Consider the following 24,089-nt stretch of genomic DNA (forward strand, 5'->3'; position numbering starts at 1 on the left):
TATTTTTTATGTAAGCTAACAACTAGACAGTTTTGTATTACTGCAATCTCTCTCAGATTTTTTTCTTTTTAGCATTTTAGCGCCACCTGTTGTTCGAAAAAACTGTTTAAATTCTGCATAAATACCGCTGCGCGCACGAATTTATTCATTCACCATGGCAGCATCCAAAGGTAGCAAGAAGGCAGTAAAGAACGTCCCAGCTGACGGCAAGAAGAAGCGCAGGGCTCGTCGCAAGGAAAGCTTCAGCATCTACGTGTACAAAGTGCTCAAGCAAGTACACCCCGACACTGGAATTTCCAGCAAGGCCATGAGCATCATGAACTCTTTCGTCAACGACATCTTCGAGCGCATTGCCGCTGAAGCTTCACGTTTGGCTCACTACAACAAGCGTTCAACCATCAGCAGTCGCGAAATTCAAACTGCTGTTCGTCTGTTGTTGCCCGGTGAGTTGGCTAAACACGCCGTCTCTGAAGGTACCAAAGCAGTCACCAAGTACACCAGCTCAAAATAAACGGTTATTAATAAACCAGGCTTTTTTAAGAGCCACCAAATTATCAGCTTAGCTTCGTTAAATATAAGGTTTGGTATTCATTTGTTGTTTAAGACAGTTTTTCATTTATTATTGTTATACGAGCAATTAAGAAGTACTTTTGTTCCAATTAAATAAAAAAGTGTATTTAATTGTCTCAGTATCTTTTTCGTATTTTGTTTTGCTTTAATAAATTTTTGAAGTAGCTTACATTTTGAAGAAAAGAAGTTATAAGTAAGTTTGAGCGGCAAAACTAAAAACAACTGTTCGCGCTTTGCTCTTTACTTATCTCACTTTTTAAGTTTTCAAACGATGTAAAATTAGGCGCAAAGTTTAAATTTAACCACTATTGTTTTGAGTTTATCTCTTTCAATGTATTTTTGAAACAATATTAAAACCTTATTTGTTTCAAAAATCACAATGTTTAAGCTTATGAAAATTGTTTTAAGAAAACTAGTAAGTTTTCAACTGTATAACACATAAAAATTAAATGGTTATAAAATTTTTACGCTTAAAAATTATCAAAAAAGAATAATTTTCATCTACGTAAAATAAACTTTAAATTAAAACTTGTTTTAAGCTTACAATAGTTTAGTTAAATACGTATGAAAATATCTAAAATTAAGCTAAATAAAATTTTACATGTAACTTATCATGCAAAGCAGCTGCAATAAGACTTAATCGATCTTCGTATTATATATACAGAAAAGAACAAAATAGTATTAGATAACTAAATAAATTTTTGCAAAAACTTATAAGAGCTCAAAATGTATGTATAGTAACAAAAAAAAAGACTTTTACAAAAATTTAACATAAACTCGATTATTATGTCATTTTATAAATCAATGAATTTTTTTTGATTTGACTATAATATATTTTTAATTCATTTTAGTTCACTAAGATACTGTTTTTGATGAGTCGTAGTCGAAAGTACTCAACAATAAACAATATCGAATATGAATTGTTACACTTATGAATAATTTATAGTTATAAATCTTTTAATGTATCTTTTTTTGAAAGCAAATTTTAAATAATTATGATAAAAATAAGCGGCAAAATTTTAAACAAACGAACGTTTATATCGTTTCTGTAACTTCTATAAACACTTGTAAGCTGTTAAATTACTCAGTATAAAGAGAAGTAAAAGCGCTATATATCGATTTTAAAACTTACTCAATAAAAACTCACACCTTTTTGAAGCAAAGAGTTTTCTGTTTTTTAAAACAAGCAAAACTTTTTTTTAGTTCGTAAAAACATATTTATTTCTTTAAAATTGTTGTAGAAATTGTTAATTTTTATTTTTGACTAAAAAAATGCTTAAAACGTTAATTGTATGCAACATATTTAGTAGAAAAAAAATCAGTATTACTAACAATACTTTAGTAAAGTTTTCTTTATATAAAGTATCAACTGCATTATTTTTATAAGCTTTATAATATTTAAACTTCTAAAGAGCCATGCATACTGTTCAATCTCTTTTAAATTCATTCATACTCTTTTAAAGACTTAGGAATATATCTGGAATCTAAAATTGAATGAACATGTAAATTGTTTTTATAAAATTGCTCAAAATTCATCTTATCAAATACTTAAAAGTTTTAAGACCTGTTCTGCTAGTATTCTTACTAAATTATTTAAAATCTATGTTCGCCCTAAACTCGAGTACAATATCCCAATATGGTCCCCCTATTTAAAAAAAAGATATTATTAGGATTGAGTCTGTGCAAAGAAATTTTACCCGTTTTGTTTGTAAAAGATGCAACATTTCAAATACCTCATACAAAGATAGACTAGTAAAGCTCAGATTAGAGTCTCTAGAGTATAGAAGATGGCAGTTTGACTTGATAACACTTTTTAAAATTGTTAATGGTAAATATAAAGAATGTTTCAATCAGTTTTTTGTTTTTTCTCAGAGCAGTTATAATTTGAGAGGAAATCATAAAAAATTTAAATGTAAATATAATTTTAATAACAGTCAGTTGCAAAATTCTTTTTTCTGCAGAACAATAAATATGTGAAATAAGCTACCGCAGGATGTGGTTTCGTGTGAGAGGGTAGAATATTTTCGATTAAAACTAAAACAAATTGATTTAAATAATATAAACACCAGTAAAATACAGTGATTATCGATTAAAAATTCATTATAATGATGGTTTGAAGTAATTTGTTTTTACTTATTTTTAAGTATTAGTATCACTAAGAATAATTTTCTTCCCTACGCCTTCCTCCTATAGATTGTAAGTTGTTATATATAATTTTTGTAAATGTGTAATCTTTTATAGTCAATGCACAAGTTTGTATATGAGAATTTATTTCGTTTTGTTTTTGTGCATACTAAGTTATGGTTGATCATACAGGACTATTTGTTTGTAATTTTTTTCTATGTTTTGTTTAGTTTTTTAATTTTCATTGAATGTAATTTGTTTGTTTCTTTTTTCGCGTGTATTGTTTAAGCGGCTCAGGTTTTAATGCCCGAGTCCATCTTCGCACAATAAACTCCAGTAATAATAGTAATAATACGCAGAAAATAATTATATAAAAGTAAAACCACAATTTCAAACAAATTCTTAAATCAACAATATTTTTTAAAACTAATTTTGATTAAAATTAAATATTTTTTAATCATTAAACCTGTTAAAGTGTTTTTCTTTTAATTTTAAAACTAGCTGTAACCTGTTAGAACGTGTAACCATACGTAAATATCCGAAAAAAGTAAAAATACGTTATTTACGTGTGAGTAAAAAGTGAAAACTTGTGTAAAATTTAAAGTGCGCTTGTTTTGCAGAACTTTAATTGATAAAAGTACGATAAACTTCACTTGTCAAATAAATTGTTACTTTTTTATTTTAACTGTTTTAAAATTTAATTTTAGCGTACATCATAATGTTTCGGTTAATAAGTTAAAGTATAAAAGTAAAGTATTTTATAAAACAACTTTTTTTTCAAATGTCCTCAAGCATTAACTTATATTTCATGAGCATTTTTATTATTTTGGTAATATTACAGCCATTAAACATTGTTAACAAATATAATAGTTGTTATTGTTTGCTGTTAATGTGCTAAAAGTGTGAAAAATATATATTTAATATTGAAACCAAGGTTTCTTTAATGTGTCCTTAACTGATAAAAACTTAAATTACTTTAGTCATTGTACAGTTTTTTACTTAAAGTGTATCATTACTAGAAAAAAACATATTTAATAAAAAAAGTATGTTGATAAAATTTTTATAAAACTACTTCACGTTCAGTTTTATTCAACTTTGTAAATATATTACTAATTTATACTTTGTAAACTATTCTCTTTTTTCAAATGAAATTTTGAAGCAGGTATAACTCAAAAAGGCGGCAAAACTACAAGCAAACGAACGTTTGTCTCGTTTCCTTTAACTTGCCTTTGCAAGGACGCTTAAAGGCTGTTTAATTAGTCATTAAAAGAAGAAATTAAAGCGCCTTTTTTCATTATAAAAGCTTACCACATCATCTAGTGTTTAGTCTTTTTTTTTTGATCTATTACTAAACAAAACTATTTCAAAGTGTTTAAAGTTGTATTCTTTTCAACAATTAGAATTAAAACAAGCTTAATTTAATAGTAAAGGTAGGTTTTATTAATATTAACTATATCGGGTTTCGTTAATTACCTTACAAGAACTTTTAGATTTTGATATAACTGTCAATTGGATAACCAAGATAATTTAAACATTAAATAAAACTTTAGTACAAAAACTCTGGTAAAGTTTTTATATATCTATTGAACGCATTCTAATTTAAGTTTAAATTTTAAGAATCCCTCAAGTTACTCTAAGATAGGTCTACTTAAAATCTCAAATTATACTACATATCTGTGTGTGTGTCTAGTGGTTTTTTTATTAAGTTAATAAAAAAGTAGAGAGGCTCTTTAAACAAAATTGTAAAATAAATTTCTCACTATGTATATTATGAACTATTTCGTTAGTTTTTGTTTATTAAAATATAAATCAAAACATAAACACATTAAAGTACATGTTTGTAAGCATTGTTAAATTATTAAATTAATCAAGTTTTGAGGTAGACTCAATAGAACCGTATAAACATTTAAAGTTATTTAAACAAACTATCCTGTAAAATATATTACGGGTTAAAAAAACAACATGTAGATCTTAATATTAGCTAAGAAATTTTGGTAAGAAAAGCTAGCTCAACTTTAAACACGGTTGTAGTAGCAAGCATAACGGGAATAAAGCTACAAAAAAGATTGTTTAATTGCCTAGAATAAAATAAGATATTTTTAATTAGCTACAAATAACATTTTAAAATTCTTATTATTATTAAATTCTGTTTAAGCAACTCTAACAAATTGATTAAAGCTTTACTGTAGTTTTTAAACATTATTACATTTACTATTAAAGTATAAGTGTTTAGAATGCAGTTAATATAAAAGTGAATTTCAAAAAAGGCAGCAGTTCTTTAAACGAAGTAGACTCACTGTTTTCCACTTTCGCATTAATAGTTTATATTTAAACTATGAGAGAGTTTTTATTCTTTTTCGAATAGACTTTTATAATATATAACAAAATTAACAAGTTTTTATTAATTATTGTTATACCTCTATAAAAGTAATATTTTTGTTATAAAGACAGATTGAAAAAGTCTAATCTAATAATCAAAATGGACTTCAAAATTATAGGTTTCATTGTTGTTTTACTTTAAAGTTTAAAAACATTTATCGTAGATACAGTACAGTTTTTTTGTTTCTGTTATTTATAATATTAATTGCTTTATAAATAAAGTTCTATAGAACCTATTTAAATTTTATAAATTTAATTTTAATTCAGCTTGAAAGCATATCTCAAATTGCCTAAAACAACAAATATAAATGGTTTTCTATGTGATTACAACTAACTAAATAATTTTTCTTCCTTAAAGATGGCTGGGTTAAAAAAAAGAAGTAATCACTAAGGCGCATTATAAAAAACACGCGTAAAAAAATTTCTTTTTTTATTTAATAAGTAAAGTAAGTAAAAATATAATCAATGGAAAATTTAAAATTTCTATCAGAATAAAGAAGTGTATCTTTTTTTTAAACTTGTAACATTTCTTTAAAAATGTTTAACTAGTTTAATGTTTTAATTTTTTCTTTTATCAATTTTTAAATACAATATTTTATGATAGTTTGTAAAAATACAGAAAACTAAATTTCTTAAGTTTTTTTATTGTTATATAGTAAACACGTAGCTTCTATTACTAAAAACACTAATTAAGGTTTAACATGTTGCTTTTAAACTATCTAAATTTACTGTATATTTAAGGTATAAAACAAAAGGTACAATCAACTAAGTATTCGTAATAAAAAATTATTTGATGATAGTTTGTTAGTAACTTTTGATACTACTTTTATTGTTCTTTTTTTTTTGTAGTTTTGTTTAAGTTATCTCTTACGGAATTCCTTTTCTCGTTAATAGAATCAATTTTGATTCAAATACTTTTGTTTCTTTCGTTAAAATATAAGATTTCTTAAGAAAATCGTATTTTATGATTAAAAAAAGGCTTAGTCAATAAATAAACAGTAATCCTATAATAACATAATTTGTTAGTTTCAGAAAAGTTATATATTTCAATTTTTATTCATGAAAGTTTCCTTTCCTTATATAGTCTAAAGTCAACAAAAAAAAAACATTTACGTATTTCTCAATGAGTTCAAATATATCGACAATATGAAAACCAAAATAGTTATTTCTAAACTATTTAATAAAAAATCAGAAATATAGCACTGGAAAGTATGTTTAACTTATATTAATTATAAAACTTAAAATAATATTTGATTAAGTGTAGGTTATGTACAACATAACAAATAAAGTTGGAATATTATGAGCAATTTTCATATACTTTATCGATAGTTTTAATTATACTTCAAAACACAAGGCTAGTGAAACGACACAATTTTGATGTTTTTATTGTAATTTGTTCACTTTAATTAATGAACTTTTATTTACATTTAGCGAAATAAATAAGCTTAATTAGAATTTTCCAATAAATCCAGTTTTTGAATTATGTATAGACTATAGAGTTATAACACTTAAAAGATACGTCACAGGCAAGAAATTTTTGTTTGCGGGTTGTATCGGGCTTGGAAGCCGTAAGATATTTGTCCCTGATTTCGACCTTTAACCAAATAGGTTATATTTTAATATTGGTTTATGTATTATATACGTGGTCTCCAGTAACTTACTAAACTTACTGCTTTACTTACGAGTAGCTTACAATAATAAGTTACTAAACTTATTTCTAAGATTTAGACCTACTAGAACTCACCATCTCTTTTTATTAGAGTTTGTGATTTTATATCAACTTAAAAACAAGAGTTGAGTTTGTCGAACCACTAAGACACCGATTGAGTAAGATTAGGGCAATTATTTAATTAAAGTTTTAACAATTAAATCTATCAATTAAACTTCAGCATACTTTTGTTGCAGTTATATAAAATTAATCTTTTAAACCAATTGTAACATTTTTTTTGTTTGTTCTTGAGTACTAATACAAAACTTTTTTGCTTCATTTTAGAAAAAAAAAAAAGCAAATAGTTTTCAAAAGTTGAAAGCCTTAAGAAAAAAGCCCATGTTATAAAAATTGCTCATAAGTTATTTTAGTCTTTATCTTAATCAAAAACTATTTACAGTTTTATGAAACTAACTAAATTAAGATCGTCTGCAAAGGTTAAAGGTTTAATTTCTCAGAAAATTAAGTTTGTACATAGAATAGGTTAGTAATATTCTGCGATCTAATTGATCATATAAAAATTTGTGAATATTTTGATTAGCTAAGTAATATAAATTGACCTAAACAAATTTTTTTTATAATAATATACAACTTTACTCTTGTATTCTCTGATTTACAATTAAGAACTTATATTTAGAAATGTGAAAAAAAAAACGCAAAGAAAAATAAAAATAAAAGTATCAAAGCAATGCCAATTAAAAGTAAATTTATAAGTCGAAAAGTTCTAAAAATATTAGTAGTTGTTGTAAATAAATTATAAAAAAACTTCTTCAGTATAAAATGAAATTAGTTAAGCGTTTAAGTATTTTACGTATATTCCCATTAAATACGTCTAATGTAAAATTGTCTAAAGTTATACTTATCATTTCTACTTTAAAGCAGATTTCACGTAAAAGGCGGCATAACGCCGAGCAAGTATAAGCTTATCTCGTTTTTTTAATTTTTTTTTGAACGAGCACTTATAAGCTACAAAGTTACTCATTATGAAAAGAAATTATAGCGCTTTTTTTGCTGTTTTATAAACTTTTCAATCCGTGCATTTAATTCATTGAGCAAACTGTACTTTGTAATAACCACTTTTTAAAATACCTTGTTTTACGTCATAATGTTTTATACCAAGCATCATTTACATATCTAAAAAAATCCAATAGATATTTAAAAAATCTAACTTTAACGATATTAAAATACGATTTTTTTTTGTAAATTTAAACTTAAAAGTAATTAGTATGTAAAACTATAATCAATTATTAAGTTTAAAACTAAGGTAATTATTATCTGTACTAAGTATATTTTCTACTAATGTAAAAAGTGGTATAACACTTCAAAATTAAAGAAAAAGTCTACTTAAACGTATTCAAAAACTAACTAAAAAAATTATTTATGTTTATATTATTTTTAGCTGTTATTGAAAATCTTATTAGACTTAATAACCATGCTATTTTATTTTTAATAAGAAAAGTACAATATTGCAACATATTTATTTTACGCAAAATATTATGCGTAATTTTTTTTTCAATCACTTTGTGCGGGATATTTCAAAAAGGTATGAACTACTTGTCTTTTACTCTTTAATGCTCATTACTAGTTGAGCTTATACTGCTCTGGGATGTTGATTTTTAATGAAAAGTGAAATTTGAAGAGCTCGGCTAAGTAAAACTTATCGTGGTTTTTGAATTTTACCAGGTTTAGATGCTTTTTTATATCTTAGATTTAAAATATTCAAATCATGTTTAACAAAAAGTTGAAAACTAAGTATGTTCGTTTGTATAATTTTGTCAAGGATTTTATAGGAAAAGAAATTTCATATTCAAATCTTAATCTTAATCTTTCATATCTAAATCTTAGAAATAAGTTTAGTAACTTATTATTGTAAGCTACTCGTAAGTAAAGCAGTAAGTTTAGTAAGTTACTGGAGACCACGTATGTAATACATAAACCAATATTAAAATATAACCTATTTGGTTAAAGGTCGAAATCAGGGACAAATATCTTACGGCTTCCAAGCCCGATACAACCTGCAAACAAAAATTTCTTGCCTTTGACGTATCTTTTAAGTGTTATAACTCTATAGTCTATAAATAATTCAAAAACTGGATTTATTGGAAAATTCTAATTAAGCTTATTTATTTCGCTAAATGTAAATATAAGTTCATTAATTAAAGTGAACGAATTACAATAATAACATCAAAATTGTGTCGTTTCACTAGCCTTGTGTTTTAAAGTATAATTAAAACTATCGATAAAGTATATGAAAATTGCTCATAATATTCCAACTTTATTTGTTATGTTGTACATAACCTACACTTAATCAAATAATATTTTAAGTTTTATAATAAATATAAGTTAAACATACTTTCCAGTGCTATATTTCTGATTTTTTATTAAATAGTTTAGAAATAACTATTTTGGTTTTCATATTGTCGATATATTTGAACACATTGAGAAATACGTAAATGTTTTTTCTTTGTTGACTTTAGACTATATAAGGAAAGGAAACTTTCCAGAATAAAAATTGAAATATATAACTTTTCTGAAACTAACAAATTATGTTATTATAGGATTACTGTTAATTTATTGACTAAGCCTTTTTTTAATCATAAAATACGATTTACTTAAGAAATCTTATATTTTAACGAAAGAAACAAAAGTATTTGAATCAAAATTGATTCTATTAACGAAAAAAGGAATTCCGTAAGAGATAACTTAAACAAAACTACAAAAAAAAATTGAACAATAAAAGTAGTATCAAAAGTTACTAACAAACTATCATCAAATATTTTTTTATTACGAATACTTAGTTGATTGTACCTTTTATTTTATACCTTAAATATACAGTAAATTTCGATAGTTTAAAAGCAACATGTTAAACCTTAATTAGTGTTTTTAGTAATAGAAGCTACGTGTTTACTATATAACAATAAAAAAACTTAAGAAATTTAGTTTTCTGTATTTTAATAAACTATCATAAAATATTGTAGTTAAATATTGATAAAAGAAAAAATTAAAACATTAAACTAGTTAAATATTTTTAAAGAAGTGTTACAAGTCTAAAAAAAAGATATACTTTTTTATTCTTATAGAAATTTTAAACTTTGCATTGATTTTATTTTTACTTACTTTACTTATTAAATAAAAAAGTAAATTTTTTTACGCGTGTTTTTTATAATGCGCCTTAGTGATTACTTCTTTTTTTTCAACCCAGCCATCTTTAAGGAAGAAAAATTATTTAGTTAGTTGTAATCACATAGAAAACCATTTATATTTGTTGTTTTAGGCAATTTGAGATATGCTTTCAAGCTGAATTAAAATTAAATTTATAAAATTTAAATAGACTCTATATAACTTTATTTATAAAGCAATTAATATTATAAATAACAGAAACGAAAAAACTGTACTGTATCTACGATACATGTTTTTAAATTTTACACGTTTTTATGAAACAACATAATATAACAATCAATATAAACACTTTGTGTTTAAATGAAAATATATGCATATATTTCAAAAACGCATTTAATTTTAGAAGTTAATTGAAAATTTTTAAATTATACCTACTTATATCTCAAAGTAAAACAACAAAGAAACCTATAATTTTAAAGTCCATTTTGATTATTAGATTAGACTTTTTCAATCTGTCTTAATAAACAATAATTAATAAAAACTTGTAAATTTTGTTATATATTATAAAAGTCTATTTAAAAAAGAATAAAAACTTTCTCATAGTTTAAATATAAACTATTAATGCGAAAGTGGGAAAACAGTGAGTCTACTTTATTTAAAGAACTGCTGCTATTTTTGAAATTCACTTTTATATTAACTGCATTCTAAACACTTATACCTTATAGTAAATGTAATAATGTTTAAAAACTATAGTAAAGCTTTAATCAATTTGTTTTAGTTGCTTAAACAGAATTTAATAATAATTAGTGATGTACCGGACCCACAATTTCGGGTCCGGCCGGACCCGGATCCGGACTTTTTTTTCAAACTAGAATCCGGCCGGAACCGGATCCGGACTTTTTTTTTCAAATTAGAATCCGGCCGGAACCGGACTCGGACTTTTTTTTCAAATAAGAGTCCGGCCGGAACCGGATCCGGACTTTTTTTTCAAATTAGAATCCGGCCGGATCCGGATATCAGACAAAAATGGCAATATCCGGCCGGACCCGGATAGTGAGTCCGGTACATCACTAGAATAAACTAGCCTGAGTCAGAATGAGGTTTTTAAAATTGAAAAAAAAAGAACTTTAATCTAATAATAAGTAGAACAGCTAGCCTCAAGGTTTACAAATTTAGGTGTTTTTTACAATTAAAAATCTGAAATCAAGTTCTTGAACAAAATACACTAGAAAATTACAAAATATTGAAAACTGGATCAGCTCAAACTCATTCAAAATCTAAAAGAAAACTAGCCTGAGTTTTTATAAAAAACTAAACTAGCCTGAGGCAGTCCAAGATTTTCTAAAATTCCCAAAAATTTTCAAACTAGCAGGGTTGCCACTGTTTAAGTCAATAAAACTAGCTAGAGTGAGTATAAACAAGCCTGAGTCAGAATGAGGTTTTTAAAAACTGAAAAATTACTTTAATCTAATAATCAGTAGAACAGCTAGCAAAGGTTGACAATTTGGTAGTAAAGTTGTGGACTGATTGTGGTACACTTAACTTATTAGTACTACCCATCATAATTAAATCCTACCTTATTTAATTAATATCTAACCAATACTAAATTCTAACTGAGACTACTTTCTATAATCAGACACGACAGTTTTGAGTGATGAATCTTTTATATAAAACACAACAAGAAATACTAGCATATACAAAATTATTAATTACTTTGGTAACACTTTAAAAACTGGAAGCTATTTAAATCTATATCAAAAGACTTAAAACAAAAAACTAAAAATTAAATAAAACTTTTAGTAAACAAGAAACTGTAAAATTTTTGATAAACTATTAAACTATAAACCTTATTTAATTAATATCTAACCAATACTAAATTCTAACTGAGACTACTTTCTATAATCAGACACGACAGTTTTGAGTGATGAATCTTTTATATAAAACACAACAAGAAATACTAGCATATACAAAATTATTAATTACTTTGGTAACACTTTAAAAACTGGAAGCTATTTAAATCTATATCAAAAGACTTAAAACAAAAAACTAAAAATTAAATAAAACTTTTAGTAAACAAGAAACTGTAAAATTTTTGATAAACTATTAAACTATAAACCTGGCTTAAATATTTAAACAATTAAACACCTGTTGAAATTTTCACTTTTAAGACAAAACACTACTTACAATAAGCATTCACAAAAACGTTCAAGATATTTTGTTGCTTCAAGATACACACCAAACTAACTAACTGCTTACATATAAACTGCCTGTCATGTTCTGATGTTTTGATGCATCAGTATTTAGTTTGAAACATTTCGTCATATGATTCTTATTGGCTCGTACATTCAACCGTATTGACTTTAAATATTCTCTGAGCTCAACTTTAAACAATAAATAATGCAAGTATTCATTCCAAAGTTTTCAATTTTACAACATATGTAAAGAGTTGCATTTCATGAAATGTTTATTTATAGTTTAAATGTAAACAAATGTAAATTAGTCACGTGTACAAAATGAGCCAATCATGGTAGGTGTTTAATTTTAACTGACGAAAATGACTTTTATTAATTTTCACAGGGTTTGTTTTTGAAAAAATACTTTTCAGTATGCTCTTTTTTACTAACTAGATCCGGGTCCGGCCGGATCTCTGTTAGGATCCGGCCGGACCCGGATCCGGACTTTTTTTTCAAATTAGAATCCGGCCGGAACCGGACCCGGACTTTTTTTTCAAATTAGAATCCGGCCGGAACCGGATCCGGACTTTTTTTTCAAATTAGAGTCCGGCCGGATCCGGATATCAGACAAAAATGGCAATATCCGGCCGGACCCGGACCCGGATAGTGAGTCCGGTACATCACTAATAATAATAAACATTTTAGAATGTTGTTTGTAGCTAATTAAAAATATCTTATTTTATTCTAGGCAGTTAAACACTTTTTTTTTGTAGCTTTAGTCCCGTTATGCTTGCTAAAAAAAAATTAATAAATAAAGTTTTCTAAATAAAATTCAAAAAGTTTATTATAAAGTTAATGTGTTAAACGAAAAGTTTTTGATGTTTTTTACAAATTTAAAAGTAAAAATCTACTTATATTGTTTATTTCACTTAAAAAATTGCGTAACAAAACTTATTTCAATCAAAATTTCTACTTTAGACGTTTAACTTTATTATACTTTTGTTTTAAACGTATTGTTTTAAAGGATTAAACCGAGATTAAGCAAAATTAAAAAAAAGGTACACAAAGAAAAAAGAAAATGAGAGAACGCACAAAATACACTAGTGCGCGCTATATTTTTTTTATTAGCTGAGGTTCGTAACTATGCATTATAATATAAAACTTCTAGTCAATAATATTCATTCACAATGGCAGCATCTAAAGGTATCAAGAAGGCAGTAAAGAACGTCCCAGCTGACGGCAAGAAGAAGCGCAGGGCTCGCCGCAAGGAAAGCTTCAGCATCTACGTGTACAAAGTGCTCAAGCAAGTACACCCCGACACTGGAATTTCCAGCAAGGCCATGAGCATCATGAACTCTTTCGTCAACGACATCTTCGAGCGCATTGCCGCTGAAGCTTCACGTTTGGCACACTACAACAAGCGTTCAACCATCAGCAGTCGCGAAATTCAAACTGCTGTTCGTCTGTTGTTGCCCGGTGAGTTGGCTAAACACGCCGTCTCTGAAGGTACCAAAGCAGTCACCAAGTACACCAGCTCAAAATAAATGGTTATTAATAAACCAGGCTCTTTTTAGAGCCACCAAAATTATCAACAATATCATGATGTCTTTTGTTTTATTCAACGATTTAAGAACTTGATTTTACGTATTTTATGCATTTATGGTTATAGTCAGAGTTTTAATAATTTAGTTAATTTTCATTTCATTGTAATCAAAAATTTTGTAATATACATTTCTTATCGGTTTATTATTTTCTGCTGTTATAAAAATAACCAGAAGTACGAAGTTTTTTTGAAAACAAAAAGTTATAAGTAAGTTTGAGCGGCAAGGTTTGATTTAATTTCTTGCGCCTTGCTCTTTTCTTGTCTCACTTTTTAATGTAGTTTTAGGATTTTGCGGAAAAATTTAAACTTTACCACTGTTGCTCTGCGTTTGTCTCTTTAAACTTCTTTTTGAAACAATCTAGAAATCAATAAAAAAGAATATTAATTAAACTATGAAACTACTACGACATAAAAAAATAAATTGTTTAAAAAAACAACTTGAATTTCTAAAATAAACAAGTTTCAAGGTTACAGAAGTTTAATTAAGATTATATTAAAAGTCCTAAAGCGTCAGTCAAATGTATAATATGAAATATAAATTTCAACAAAATTCTTATATATATTTGTTTGAAAACTACAGACTGATTAAATTTCAAAAGCTTCGAACAATTCAACAAAAATGCTAAACATATCCACATGATATCAATATATGAAAAAGTACTGGTAATAAGCACTCAATGGTTTCAGCTTAAAACTGCTTTAAAAAAGTATGTTAAACATTTTTTAATTGAAAAACATTCTTCATAATTTTTACAAAACGTTTCAGTGAATATTGTTTTGTACTTAGTCTGACTCTATTTTTATTGTTTTATACATGTTTTTATCTATTTAAAAAAGACTTTTTTTGTTTTTGTCTATGCACAAATCACAATTTTAAAACTGAATATGTTTTTATTACCTTTCCCCAAAGTGTCATTTTTAAATAAAAATATGACTACGAAACTTTTAAGAAATGTTTAAACTAACTGATTGTTGGAAATAAAGTTAGTTATTATTTTATAGTTTTATACTGATGGAAAATTTAAAAATTTTATTGCCTATTGTAAACTAAAATCTAAAACTCATGTACTAAACTTTTTAAAAGGCTTTGTACTGTTTTGTAAGTTTTTTTTAATTGAAAATATAACTTAACAAAAAAATCTTTTTATGACTTGTCTATTAATTCTTCAAACTGATAAATAACTAAAACAACTTATTATCCAGGAGATAATTTATTTACAATTTTGAGTTTAAGCGGCAAAATTTGACTTAATATACAATTTACTCCTATTTTTTCACACTTTAAATTTTTAGATGTTACAAGTTTTGGCGCAATTGTTCATATTTAAACGATTGCGCCAAAAATTGCAACGTCTGAAAATTTGAAAAAAGTGAGAAAAAGTAGGAGTAAAGTGTGATCGGTTTAGTTGAATTTTGCCGCTTAAACCAAGAGTAAATACTTAAGTTATAAGAACTTTTGTTGCACCAAGTTCTCTAATCTTTTATTAAGTTTAGGATTAATATCGTTTTTTAAATTTACACAATTGCTTAATATTAAAACTTAAAAGTCTCGTTGTTAAAAGTTATATTTTAAAAAGATAAATTATTGTATGTTTTTAATTTTGTGTTTTTAATATTTATTAAAACCATTAATTTATGAACAAAACATATTTCTTACATTAGGATATTTTTGTTTAGATTTTTCTTTTAAAAAATCTTAGTATTAATCGAATTAAACTTAAACTTTTCGTAATGAACACTAACAATAAGTACACACTTAGAGTTATTTTGATTTAAAAAAGACTTCAGTATGTTCTTATAGCAAGCTACATCTAATAAGATGAAGCAATAAATAGTTAAAAAGTTTTTGAAATAACATAAGATTAATTTTAAAGTTTTGTTTTACTTTTAAGATAATTGTTTGAAAACTATTATTAATCTAAAAAACAAATAAGATTTCAAATTTATAAATCACCTATACTTAATAATCAATTAATCGATCTATTTTGTACAATTTAAGTTTATCGCTAAATTTTTCAGCCTTTAAACAAATGAACGAAAATGTAATAATCAATAAAAAATTTATGAGTGTACAAAGGTATTGTTATAATTAAATTGTTAAAAAGTCATGAACAAAAATTTAGTTTAACAAAATGATTATAAGTTCTACATAATATAAGTATTTTTCAATTTGAAACTAGTTTTAATTACTAGGTAAAATAGCAGGAGTTTTCAGTAAAAAAGTAAACGAAATATTTTTACCAAGTTTCAAACAAAAACTCATAAACAAATTTTGATAGTGTTCTTATTTTCTTTGATCCTCACAAGTTCTGAAACAAACTTTTTAGATTAGTTGTCAAAACACGAAAAAAAAGTTTTTACTTAAACGAATTGCACCTAATCTTACAACGTTTAAAACATTTTTTAAATTCAGACAAATAGGAATAACGTGTAACCTGTTAAGTCAAATTTGCCGCTCAAAATTATGCTCAATAAACATTTTTTTAATTTTAAATTGTTCTAGATTTTTTGAAGTTTCAACAACTATATAAACAGTTACAATTTAAAAATCTTTTTTACTAGGCTATATTTATAAATATATATTACCTATTAATTAGTAAACAGCTAGTCTTTAAAATTTCAGATTTTATTCTTTAGATTTGGCTTTAAAATTTAATTTTTTGTACGATTTTAAAATTATAGAATAATTACAAAATTTCTCAAAATAACAGTTAGTTAATTTTAATAACTTTTTTAGTTAGAAGTATTAAAACATTTAAAATTTATGATTTAAATATAAATATTTTGGTAATGGTATTAATTATATTTAAATCCGACTAAAAATAACACAGTGTATTATAAAAATATATGTAAAAAAAATAAAACATATTTATATTTTTAAGAAAATGTCTCACATTATTTTTAACTTCAAATAATTTTTCGTCAAAATATAAATTTCTAAAATCGATAATTTTTGAAAAAACTATTTCATATTTGTAACTTTAATTTTTCTGCTTATGAGTTTTTACAGTTTATAAGTTCTGTATTTTTAAACATAATATATAATACTAACTTTAATAAGTCTGATGAAGTTGCTTTGCATAATAAGCTACATGTAAAGTTTTACTTTTTGTAGCTTTAATTTAGACACATACATACGTGTTTAACTAAACTACTTTAACAGTCATATTAGTTTTAATTTAAATTTATTAACGTCGATAAAAACTGTCTTTATTTCAAATTGTTTAAACGTAATAATTCAAAAATATTAAATATTCTATATGTTCATACTAATTTCCTAAAATCATTTCATTAAGTTTGATTTTTCGTTGCTTATCTCTTTCTAAAGGACATTGTAAGTGATAATCAACGAAAAACAATGGTAAAGTTTATTTTTTTGCGCCAAATTTACACTATTAAAAAATAAATAAAAGTAAGATGTATAAAGAGCAAAGCGCGAGCAGTTACATCAAACTTTGCCGCTAAAACTAACATATAGCTTTTTTTATGTTTTTAAATAAAACCAAACAAAATACTACAACAAATAAATACATTTTTTACTTTGTAAAAAGTAAGTATTACAAAAACAGCCTTTCGTGACAAATAATTGAAAACTGCCTTTAACAAAAAAACTTTTATATTTAAATAAAATCTAAGAAAGCTAAGCTAAAAAATTTGGTGGCTCTAAAAAGAGCCTGGTTTATTAATAACCTTTTATTTTGAGCTGGTGTACTTGGTGACTGCTTTGGTACCTTCAGAGACGGCGTGTTTAGCCAACTCACCGGGCAACAGCAGACGAACAGCAGTTTGAATTTCGCGACTGCTGATGGTTGAACGCTTGTTGTAGTGAGCCAAACGTGAAGCTTCAGCGGCAATGCGCTCGAAGATGTCGTTGACGAAAGAATTCATGATGCTCATGGCCTTGCTGGAAATTCCAGTGTCGGGGTGTACTTGCTTGAGCACTTTGTACACGTAGATGCTGAAGCTTTCCTTGCGACGAGCCCTGCGCTTCTTCTTGCCGTCAGCTGGGACGTTCTTCACTGCCTTCTTGCTACCTTTGGATGCTGCCATGGTAAATGAGTAAAGTTTGTGCGGCGCAGCGGTATTTATGCAGAATTTAAACAGTATTTTTGAACAACAGGTGGCGCTAAAAATCTAAAAAGAAAAAATCTGAGAGAGATTGCAGTAATACAAAACTATCTAGTTGTTAGCTTACATAAAAAATAAACGTTTATAAATTAATGAAAAGTAATAAGTAGAAGTTTTTACGAAATTTAATATCTGGAAACACTTAATTAATGAATATTTACCTATTTTCGAAATTACTATTATTGTTAAAGTTTGTTTATTTCTTTAAATTAACATGGAACCTAAAATCGGATTTTGTTATAGTCTTTAAAACCAAGTTTATAAAATGTAAGTATTTTATTTAAAAAAATAAGTGTTTTACTTTATCATTTCAAAATTTCAAGCTTAAACAATAAATTTTTTCTATTTAACTTTTAAGCAATTTAACTAATGATTAAATTGTTTATCTTTTGTAGTTGAAAACTTTTTGTTGTTATAATTACAGGAATTAATGATAACTTAAATGAAATATTATATCCTTTGAGTTTCATACAATGATAAACGAATTTAACTATTTTACAATGTTGAAAAATAGTATTACTACTCATTTAGCTGAAAAGGTGGTCCTTAAAAGGACCTATTGTCAATGACAATTTATGCTTTTTTTGCAGTCTTCTTTGGCAAAAGAACAGATTGAATGTTTGGCAAAACACCTCCTTGAGCGATGGTAACTCCTCCCAACAATTTGTTCAACTCTTCGTCGTTGCGGATGGCAAGTTGAAGGTGACGGGGAATGATACGAGACTTCTTGTTGTCACGAGCAGCATTTCCAGCCAACTCGAGCACTTCAGCGCTCAAATATTCCAATACTGCGGCCAAATAGACTGGTGCTCCGGCACCAACACGTTCGCTGTAATTACCGTTTCTCAGCAGACGGTGAATACGACCGACTGGAAACTGAAGTCCAGCGCGTGATGAACGGCTCTTGGGCTTAGATTTGGTTTTTGCTCCCTTTCCACGTCCTGACATGATGCTATGATGAATGTTAAAGTTTCGGCAGAACTTTCATTATATACTAACCGTTACGAACCTCGGCTATTGTACGCCCACTAGCGAACTTAATTAAAACTTTTTCAATTTTTTATATTCTCTTTCTTTTTTTGGGAAAAAAGAACGCAGCAAACAAAATGTCTCAACTTTCGCAAGTTTAAAGTTAAACTTGCGTTTCTTGCTGTTACATGATACTTCAAAAAAAATTATTCAAGTATACAATATATATTTATATAAATATACCTGTAACTTCTTTCACTTAATTAACTGTTCACTTGCTAAAAGTATAAAAGTAAGCTACTGATTGCATTTTTCATACACTAGTTTTATTGAACGGTTTTATATCTAATTAATTTTTTTAAGTGACATACACTCGAAAAAGAAAATATTTTAGTTTATACTTTAATGTTATTAAAGCAAATTAATTATGATAAATAGTCTCTAAAAATAAAATCACTTTTTAAAGATATTTTTAATAAAAAACTTTATGATCTTATTTATTTTTAAGTAAAACTTAAGTAGTTAAAATATTTCTAGTTTTAATACAACTTGTAAATATATATGTTATTCTCAAGAAGTTTTAAATTTGTTTTTGTTAGTTAAGTTTGCTATTATAATATTCAAAAGTGGCTAAAACTCTAAAACGTATGTAAAGTTTTAAAACTTGCTTTTGTAGAACTTTTCTTTATAAAACTATTACTTTTATATTACTATTCATGCATTGTTATATAAAAATAACATACAACTTTTGTGTTGAAGTGTTAGATAAAATAGTTTAGAAAGAATTATTGATTTACAAACAAGTTTTAGCAAAAGTAAATTTGTATGGTTTTGTAATGTTCAATAAAACAATCTACTGCATTGTAAAACAATGCTAGTTTTTAAATTAAGCACTTTTCAGTAAGTTAAAACAAATTACTAGTTTATACTTTTAAAGTTACCAATTTTTAAAAATAAATTTCAAGCAGATATTAAAAAATAGCGGCAAAAACTTAAACAAACGAACGTTTTTATTGTTTGTGTGTAGTTTTTAAACACTTATAAGCTTTTGAATTACTCAGTATAAGGAGAAGTAAAAGCACTCTTTATCGTTTTCAAACTTACTCTATGGTAACTTACATCTTTTCAATGCACAGAATTTTCTGCTTTTTAAAACTAATAAAATTGCTACAAAGCTTCCCTTTTAATACTTATGTATTTTTTTTTTTAACCGTTAGATGCTTTCAATACATGTAGTAAGGAAAAAATAAAACTTTTAGTTAAAGATAACTTTATACAAAGTACTAACTTCATTATGCTTATAAGCTTTACAAAACTCAAGTTTTGAAAAAGATTTATATATATGCTTAAATAAATTTTAGTTCACAAAGTAATTATATTTAAGTAAAATCTTAATTTTATACAATTTCTAATAACATGAATGTTTTAACAAGTCAGTATTAATAAACAGTTTAATAAACTTGTATCTATTAAGCTGTTAAAGTGCTTTTTTCGTTTTAACACCACCTGTAAACTTATTTAATTATTAAGAAGAAATAAAATGCATTATCGTTACTGTTATTTACAGTTACAATTTAAATGCAAAATAGAAGCCTAAAAATTGTGTTACATTTACGTTGACGCTGTTTTACGGAAACTTAATCAAAAATACTTCTGTTTACATGTCAATGATATCTTACTAATTAAAAAATACTGTTTTCAAATTTTGATTAAGCACTACGCCTAATGTATGTAAGTCAAAAATTATAGTATTTTTTAAAAATAAATCTAAAATATTGTCGAAACTTTTAAATTTTAATCAAATTTCGTAAGCACTTTTGTTAGTTTGGTGTTGTTAAAGCCATTAAACATTTGAGAAAATAAAAATATTTTTAAAAAATAAGTTGTTATTGTTTGCTGTTAAGTAGTAAAAAAGTGAACAAAATATATTTGAATTTAAAGTTATTTATGATATAATCGATAAAAACACAAACTATGTTAATCTTCGTAAGTATTTAATCAAAAGTGTAATACAAAATTTCCATGTATGAACTATTTCTTTCCCAGACTGTATGTATTGTATAAGGTTTTTTACAACTACCAACTACAAGCGTAGAATAAAACTTATTATCTAACCAACAGTGTAACACTTAAGTAAATGTTCAGTTTTAGTTTTCGTTACAGAATTGTTGTAGTTTATACTTTCAAAAATTGTTCTCCTTTTCGAAAAAAATATTTTAAGCAGGTATAACTCAAAAAGGCGGCTAAACTACAAGCAAACGAACGTTTGTCTCGTTTCCTTAAATTGCCTTTGCAAGGACGCTTATAAGCTACTTAATTAGTCATTATTAAAAGAAATAAAAGCGCCCTTTCTCGTTTTTGAAGCTCATCACCCCATCAAACATTTAGTTTTAAAAAATATTTTTGACTTGTAAATAAACGAATTTAAACTTTTAATATTTGTAACAACTAAAGTTAAAACAAAGTTTATGTTTAAAATAAAATGTTTGTTCAATTATTAACTATCTTGCGTTTCGATAGTAGAGTTGTAAAAACTTTTTACTTTTGATATAACTGTAAACTTACTAAACAACATATGTTTCAATATTAAATCAAACTTTAGTACAACAGTTTCGATAAAGTTTTTATGCATTATTTACAAATTAAAATTTATGTTTCAATTTTAAAATTCTTTTAAGTGCATACTCTGAGATAGGTCTACCTAAAAGTTTACAGTTTAAACTATATATTTGTGTGTGTCTAGTACTTTTATTACTAAACAATTGTGAAAACATATAAACTCTTCAAAAATAAAATCAATAATATTGTATATTAAAAAATACAGCTTTTTTGTAACATTTCTGTTTTAATAGTGTATAAGCTGGACCATTTCGTCAATTCTTATTAAATTAAACAAAAATCAAAACATACTTCTATTAAAATATATGTTTGTAAGCATTTTTAAAACATCAAATTAATCAAGTTTGGAGGTTGACTCATTAGAACTGTATAAATAAATTACCCTTTGAAATATAATACGGACTTTGAAATATACATGTAGGCCTCGACACTAGCTAAGAAATTTTAGTATGGAAAAAAAGTTTAAGTAAAAACACGGCTGTAGTCTTTGTAATAGTAATAGAAAGAGAATGCAAAATTAGATCAAAACGATTTTTGAACTAAAAGTCAAAAACAAAAATGTACTTATGAAATTTTTGTAAATGTCTTTTGAAATAGTTTCCAACTTTTTTAAAGTTTAATTTGTCTTCAATAAAACTAACTTATTTAGTACCGTAGTAGTGTTAACAAACTTGTACTTTAAATATTAACGATTTAATTAGTTTTATTTTTATCTTTAAAAAATCGTTATGTTTTATTTAAAATACATGTGTCAAATATTTTTACGTGTTTAAGTATATACTGTATTAAAAAAATATTAATTACGTAAAAAAAGCTTATTAATTTGTTTTTTCGATGAACTTTTTTATTTACACTACTTGAAAACTTAGATAAATAACAAAAGGTCATTTTGTTTTAATATAAACATTTTAAATGAAAAATAAAAATAAAGCACATAAAACCAACGAAAGGTTTAAAAAAAACAGCATACTATTCGAACTTTAAAAAATTCCATTAAAATTACGTGAAAAGATAATATATTTTTATGTAATTAGCATAAAATTTAATTTAATTAGCAATAAATTTACTATAATTGATGCCATTTAACTATTTAAATATAAGAGTTAATTTTTTTTTTCAATATAATCCTTAAATGTCCTTAAGTTAAAAATAAAATAGTTAAAAATGACATTCAGTATATAATAAACTTAAGTTTTTAATCATAACTTTGTTTACAAAAATTCAAACTTTTAAAACTACATTTTAATGATTAAGTTTCAATTTTCGTTGTTTGTATGCTTATACATTTATGATTAATTTCGTTAAAAATTTTTTAAATTTAGTACTTTTTTAAGTTTAAAGTTTAAAACCTGTAAAATATTACCAATTTATCATAAAAGTAAGTACGAAATAATCTAATTATTTTTCGAAAAAAAAAAATTGTATTAAATGCTAATTTAAAAAAGACAAATCTAATTTATTTATATATTTTGTTAGGAAGTCAACCGTCTCATGTACAACTCGATAACCGAAAGTTATTTTTCGTAGAATTCGTCCTTAGACCAAACTTTTTGAGCGCTTTTTCATCGTTCAATAAATATTAGGGAACGGGTCAGAAAAGCACGGGTGACACTTTAGCACGGTGTGACACTTTAGCACGGGATGACACTTTAGCACGGTGTGACACTTTAGCACGGGGTGACACTTTAGCACGGTGTGACACTTTAGCACGGTGTGACACTTTAGCACGGTGTGACACTTTAGCACGGTGTGACACTTTAGCACGGGGTGACACTTTAGCACGGCGTCACTTAAGCACGGAGTGTCACTTTAGCACGGGGTGACACTTTAGCACGGTGTCACTTTAGCACGGTGTGACACTTTAGCACGGGGTGACACTTTAGCACGGCGTCACTTAAGCACGGGGTGACACTTTAGCACGGCGTCACTTAAGCACGGGGTGACACTTTAGCACGGGATGACACTTTAGCACGGCGTCACTTTAGCACGGAGTAACACTTTCGCACGGCGTCATTTTAGCATGGAATGACACATTTGTTTATGCTTATATGTTATGTTGAAAAATATAAAAATAAACTATGCAACATAATACTACAAGCTTTTAATATCTTTCAAGTTAAAGCTTCAACTAAAACTTTGTATTTAATATAGAATTACACTAGTTACTCTATGGCAAACCTCAACTTAATAATAACAATACAAAAATAATTTTAAGAATTCTATCAAATCATTTTATTAAGATATTTTAACTAACGTATTTAAATTTTTACTATCTATTTTACTATTTTAAACGTAAAACTACTTGTTTAAACCTAGCAACAAAAGTACCTAGCAACTAATAAATACTAGTATATTAGTAAATACGTTAAATAAAAGTGTAAATGTGTAAAATTTATATATAGACTGCAACAAAAGTAAATAAAACTATTTTACAATTTTCTCTGTCTATTTAGGTTTTCTATTCTTTTAAATTTTAAGAAATAGTACAATTTGAAGTTTGATCAGTAAAATTTTTATTTGATTATTTTAAGCCGATTGTTTCAAAAGTGTTTGTACTCATGTTTGCATTTTACCATCTGCCGATATTGTTACTTTTATACATGCGGGTTTAGCGTTTAACTGACTTAACACGTTATTATAAGATAGGTCGTAGATAGTTTCTCAAGTTACTTTTAAATTAAGTTGACATGTTAAT

The 24,089-nt window shown here is 26.0% G+C and overlaps 5 protein-coding genes across 5 annotated transcripts in view; 3 read left to right on the forward strand and 2 right to left on the reverse strand.

Annotated features, from left to right (window-relative positions):
* Window positions 1–24,089, forward strand: part of LOC145829353 (uncharacterized) — a 41,782-nt gene that overhangs the window by 13,012 nt on the left and 4,681 nt on the right. The window lies entirely within an intron of this gene.
* Window positions 155–511, forward strand: LOC145830113 (histone H2B 7-like). The gene has a single exon (XM_082938004.1). The coding sequence runs from the start codon at window positions 155–157 to the stop codon at window positions 509–511; it is 357 nt and encodes a 118-aa protein (XP_082794130.1).
* On the forward strand, window positions 13,263–13,619 carry LOC145829252 (histone H2B 1-like). The gene has a single exon (XM_082936994.1). It carries the CDS (start codon window positions 13,263–13,265, stop codon window positions 13,617–13,619), a length of 357 nt encoding a protein of 118 aa, XP_082793120.1.
* LOC145830127 (histone H2B 7-like) lies at window positions 17,372–17,728 on the reverse strand. Its single transcript, XM_082938013.1, has one exon. It carries the CDS (start codon window positions 17,726–17,728, stop codon window positions 17,372–17,374), a length of 357 nt encoding a protein of 118 aa, XP_082794139.1.
* LOC145850114 (histone H2A-like) lies at window positions 18,380–18,754 on the reverse strand. Its single transcript, XM_082955260.1, has one exon. The coding sequence runs from the start codon at window positions 18,752–18,754 to the stop codon at window positions 18,380–18,382; it is 375 nt and encodes a 124-aa protein (XP_082811386.1).

Source organism: Thalia democratica, chromosome 2, assembly GCF_965202585.1.
Source record: "Thalia democratica chromosome 2, ktThaDemo2.hap1.1, whole genome shotgun sequence".
Taxonomy (NCBI): Eukaryota; Metazoa; Chordata; class Thaliacea; order Salpida; family Salpidae; genus Thalia; species Thalia democratica.

What these genes read in the sequence shown, in the direction of transcription:
- LOC145830113 (XM_082938004.1), top strand. Translation starts at nt 155, where the DNA reads ATGGCAGCATCCAAAGGTAGCAAGAAGGCAGTAAAGAACGTCCCAGCT.
- LOC145829252 (XM_082936994.1), top strand. Translation starts at nt 13,263, where the DNA reads ATGGCAGCATCTAAAGGTATCAAGAAGGCAGTAAAGAACGTCCCAGCT.
- LOC145830127 (XM_082938013.1), bottom strand. Translation starts at nt 17,728, where the DNA reads ATGGCAGCATCCAAAGGTAGCAAGAAGGCAGTGAAGAACGTCCCAGCT.
- LOC145850114 (XM_082955260.1), bottom strand. Translation starts at nt 18,754, where the DNA reads ATGTCAGGACGTGGAAAGGGAGCAAAAACCAAATCTAAGCCCAAGAGC.